We start from the raw sequence: 5,338 nt of genomic DNA, 5'->3' as shown, positions 1-5,338 counted from the left end.
AACACTTTTTTTGGAACTCTATAATATATATTGTATTCTTCAATATTTTTTAAATATAAGTTATAAATCCAAAGCTTTAAGCTTATAATTTTAATTTATTTTCTTGTGGAATCTAAGTATTTTAACTTCCAAAGTAATTTTTTAATTTTAGCTCTTAATTTTCTTTTACATATTTTTTAAAACTTATTTTATTTTTGAATGTAATTCTAGCCGAATATTTAAAACATTCCCTTTTTTTTATGGTAAATTTAAAATATATTGTGAAGGTAATTTAAATAGTAAGAAAAAGCAAAGCATTCTATTATGTATTAGATGGTCATGGTGGTTGAAGTGACATTTAACTGATAACTTTAACTGATTAAAACTTCACAATTTTGTCTTATAATATGTGAATTGTGAATGTAAAAATTACTTAGTTTATATTTATTGTAAAATACCATTTATCTAACTTAAGTAGGATCAGTCCTTATTTGGTAAATTAAAACATCTGGATAGATGATAAAAGAATTTATGTTTCTAAGAAGATTTCAAAAATTTTAAATTTAACTGACTAAGTGGATCAGGTAGGTTTCTATAGAAATTTTTTTTTCTCTGCTTTAACTTTCAATCACAGAACTTTTTTAATGAACTGTTAAGAAGATTGTACGGAGAAAAAAAATCAGGTGAAAGGTTATTTTTGGGCATTACAAATATTCAGATGGTTAATAACTAAAAAGCCAATGTTTATAGTTTAGTAACTGGGTGCTTTTGTTATAATTCCTTTACTTTCAGTTTTTACAATTTTTCTTATTTTTTATTTCAATCTCCTTGTAAATTGCTTCTTGGTTTATCGTCATCAGCCACATTTTCGACATGCACATATTCTTTGAAAAGCATATTTGCATAATCAGAACAGATTATGTTTTCATGAAAAAAGTATAAATTTCTATCCCTTTTTAATTAATTACTTTATTATTTCATTATTATTATTTTTATTTAAAAGTCCAATAGCAGACTTATCTTAAAAGACACGATTCCCAGTAGAACATTTAAGTTAACCATCACTGGCTGTGGTCAGTGAATGGTTATTTTGATTAGTGTAAGAACTTTGGGGTGTGTGGGATCAGTGCTCGTTAAGTTATTCTACCGTAAATTGTGTGACTTTGTGTTCATGGTATGGGGGGGGGAGCCATCCTCTGCAGAGGATCAAATTATGACAGCATGTCTTTAGATTGTCCTCAATGATGTTTCCTAGACCATCGCTCAATTATCCATTGTGCAGTTCTAGTGTGATATAAGTAAAGTTCTGCTTCTACCAGTACATTTTTACTTATTAGTATTATTTTTTTAAAATGCCGGCCAAAAGGTCAGCGTGCCAGACTGTGAAGCCAATGGTTGCGGGTTTGAATCCCTCTCAGGGCATGGATGTTTCTCTCTGTGTATTGTTCTCTATTGTGTGATGTGTGAATGTGGCCCACCCTATAAATGGGTATCTGTAGGGGGTGGGTAATGTTGCTCGCCTCCATGACTTAGGTTCACAGGTGCCCACTGGGTAACGTTTAATGAGTAATGCTTCCGGCATCTTCCGAGGTAAAGAACGAAAGTTCAGTGCCTGCCATTAAAAAAAAATATTTTAAAAATTCCTTTTTGTGTTTGAATATTAAAACATTTACATTGAAATATGTATTGTGGTATTTGATATGTTTACAGGTATAGGCTGGCAGATCAAGGTGACAGTGACTGGCGGACCATAAGGGTCTATCCTGATGGAGCGACCACTTTTACAGTTTATAATTTACAAGCTGACACCGAATATGACTTCCAAGTGCTATCAAGAAACAAACTGGGCGATGGAATGTTTAGCCCAATCATCAGGGCAAAAACAAAATGTAAGTCTTCCTACTCTTTGTTTGAATTGTATATAAGAATTCTTATTAAAAATTAAGTAACTGCAATCAAACTTAACGGTGATAAACAAGAGATATTTTTAAAGTGTATTTTGCCCAATAGTTAAAAATTGCTTTTTTATTTATTTAAGTGGGCTGTTTGAAGGTATTAAATATTAGCTGTAGAATATGTATATTATAAGTTATAAAATTATAACTTTTTTAAAGGTTTTATAAAACTTTGTTAAAGGGGATAGTTAGTTAATTTAGTATTTGATAGTTAATTTAGTGTTTTTTATTATTTATAAGTCTTTAATGTATTTATATCATTTTAGACTCAAGTTTTTTTTCTTAAATAGTTTATTAATTTCTTTCATTTTATTCTGCATTTCCATGTGATTTTACTTTAAATATGCAGCACAATTATAAGTGAAGTTTTATCAATAATATACCAAACCTTTATTCTTTACTTACACATGTTTTTAGTTTTAGTATTGTTAAAACTCAAAATTGAGTGCTTAGAAGGAAATTAGTTAATATTTTAAAGAAATTAAACATAATCTTTATTATTCACTATTTTATTTATTATTGAATCAAATTTTAATTATTTAAAGAATGTTCTGATGCAATTATCATTTTAAAGGAATGGCTACATTTTTTTTGTTTTTAAACTGACAAAACTTTATTCATTATCATGAAATTCAATATTAAAATTAATTTACTGTCAGGATTTCAGTTATTCAACATATTCATACCTTTAATTTTTTTTTTTTTAAACTCTTATCAACTGGATTGAAGTCAGAGATGAATTTTTCTTTGTGGTACTTCTTTTTGCCTTCAACAAATTAATGCAGCAATAAAAAAAAATCTGATTTAGACTTCTGCAATATTGCTGAATTGGTTAAAAATCAGAAGCTTAAAATCTAGAAACTCATTGCTAACCAAACTGTGAGCAACACATATTTTATAATTATTGGGGAGAAAATTGATATTTATTTCAGCACAGTGCCTTCATGATATTTGTAACATGTTGGGCACGCCGTGGCATTACTGAATGCCTCAGCTCATAAATTCAATATGATAGGGTGACTCTCTTATGTTCCACCCTACATAGATATTTAAAATCCACCATTTATGTGAAAAATTTATATTAGCTAAATTAATAAAATTGTTCTGCACCTACGCTTAATGCGTTAAAGTGCTCATTGCTTCCATTTTTACTGTCTTAAATGATTTTGTTTTTAATCGTAAATGAGTTTTTTTTATTAATTTTGCTTTATTTTCTGAATTTTAAATAAAAAAAAGTCATTATTATCTATATGGTAAAGGGTTACACATATGTAATACTCCAACAACAGTCCAAAATATACTCCAACAAGCATAGCCAATGTAAATCTTTACAATTAATTGTTAATCAATTCTTATTCTGAGAAAATTTTAAATTAAACATCGCTTACAATTTCAATCTTTATAAAAAGATAGAACTAGATCTTTGTGCCAGATACTAGTATTATTTTTAAAAAAATGGAACAACAACGGATAAGAGCACAAGTAATTTAATGATACAAAAGCATATTCTATGTCTTATGTTTGTTTTCTGTCTTATACCTTATTCTAATTTAATTTTTAGAGCCACATAAAATTCTTTTTTTTTAATAGTCAGATTCCATTAAAACTATGTCTCAATTTTTATCTTGCATACTTTCTATTAATGCTAGAAATGTTATATATTTTCTCTTATACATCTTTTGTCTTAGCCTTTTCTTCAACTAACATTCTCTAACTACTAATATTCTCTTTCTTAAACTCTCTTCTTTCTACTAAACTTTCAGCTATTGACTATGTTTCCAGTACTATTGCTACTGAACTCCCTAGTGGTGGATCTTCTTCAACTGTCTTAGGAGGGGATATATCTCCTGGGAATTCTGTTCCTGGTAACTTCTTATACTCTATATCCTATTCTTTTCTCAACTTCAAGTCTATGCTTTATCTATGACATATATACTGTCTAGTAATCACAAGAAAAGCTCCTGATTCCAGACTTGTTGACGATGACTGGTCTCTTCATTTTAATTACTTTGTTGTGGTGGTTATGTTAAATTAAAAGCTATTTTCTGCTCGGTGGTTGGTTTTAGCTAATACCCACCACCGCAACTATTTTAATAAATGGTACAATGAAACCTCTCGGGGAGCGACCACTCTCCGTATTCCTGAGTAAAGTGGTTGTTGATTGAGATTGATCATTCTAGAGGTTACCTCATTGACTTCAAAATTGTTATCGAAGATATAAGGTTTTTCTTAAATGATTTTAATTTTAGTCAGTGTTATTTTCTTGCTGCGGAAATGCCACTTCTCTTGGGATCATGAAACGATGAATTGATGAATAAAATTTAGCACCTCTAAAAATGATCCCAACTAATATAATTATGTAAAAACAAATTTATCAATTATGAATGATTAAGCTATTCTAAATAAATAAAAAAATTATGCTTTTTGTTTAGGTTTGCATTTAATTTTATATCATAAAAATTAGTTAGCTTTAAAAGATTAGAAGTGGTTTGTTTGTTTAAGAGGCTTGTTTTTTTTCTTCTAAAAAACACTTTTTTTCTAATTTAGCATTCAACTCTACAAGTAAATCATTTATAGCATTGTCATTAGGGCACTCTGACTGCAACATGAGGTTGTATCGTCAAAAAGATCTAAATGAGAGCCTCGCACAAATATTTTGAATACATTTTAATTTACTTATTTGTTTTGATATTTTTTTGTGTTTCCCTGTTTGACCTTTTCCGCATTTGGTGCAGATGCTTGCTCGGTCACTATGAGAGGTTTAAATAGTTTCTCCTAAAAGTTTTCTTCAACACAAATTCTATGGAAAAAATTCTCTGCCTCCCAAAAGTGATTGTAAATAGGGGTAATCTTTCCTGGAGGTTTCACTGTATCTACTTTTCAACTTCACATAGAGCTCATCTTGTGATTGCCAGACAGTAGTGCTTTATCTATGTGTCTATGTTTATCTATGTCTAAATAATACATTGCTTAACTCATTTCAACTATGTTTGTCATGGTGTGCTTTAGGATAGGAATGTTCCTCACTTTAGAAACTCTTAGATAATACTACTATAGTAAAAAAAGTGCTTCTTAAATGTTCTAAAGTTATGAAACTCATAATGTTTAAGATAAGTTCAAATGAAAGTAGAACTAACTTGATGTGTTATCTGGATTGTATATGCTCTGATTTCTTCTAAAATATGAAATTTCTGAAAGATTCGTGAAATATTAAAAGTATAAATATTTAAATTGTTTACATTTTAATTACAATTAAGTAGTTGTGCTTATTATTAGTGAATTTTCTTTGATTTTCTTTCTTCATTTTCATTTTTTTATAGGAAAATGTTAGAATTTTTGTGTTATTTTATAAATATCTTAGCCAGTTTAATTTATAATATATATATATACTTGTAAATTTACCA

The 5,338-nt window shown here is 28.6% G+C and overlaps 1 protein-coding gene across 1 annotated transcript in view; it reads left to right on the top strand.

Annotated features, from left to right (window-relative positions):
* The window catches only part of LOC107449428 (protein turtle), a gene marked incomplete in the record, with an annotated part of 296,335 nt that overhangs the window by 266,800 nt on the left and 24,197 nt on the right, over nt 1-5,338 (top strand). The window contains 2 exon segments of the mRNA XM_071184085.1: nt 1,690-1,868; nt 3,698-3,799. Coding sequence (XP_071040186.1) covers nt 1,690-1,868; nt 3,698-3,799 — 281 coding nt within the window.

Source organism: Parasteatoda tepidariorum, chromosome 8 (genome assembly GCF_043381705.1).
Source record: "Parasteatoda tepidariorum isolate YZ-2023 chromosome 8, CAS_Ptep_4.0, whole genome shotgun sequence".
Taxonomy (NCBI): domain Eukaryota; kingdom Metazoa; phylum Arthropoda; class Arachnida; order Araneae; family Theridiidae; genus Parasteatoda; species Parasteatoda tepidariorum.
The sequence above is the reverse complement of the archived record's forward strand: the minus strand, read 5'-3'. Positions and strand labels throughout refer to the sequence as shown.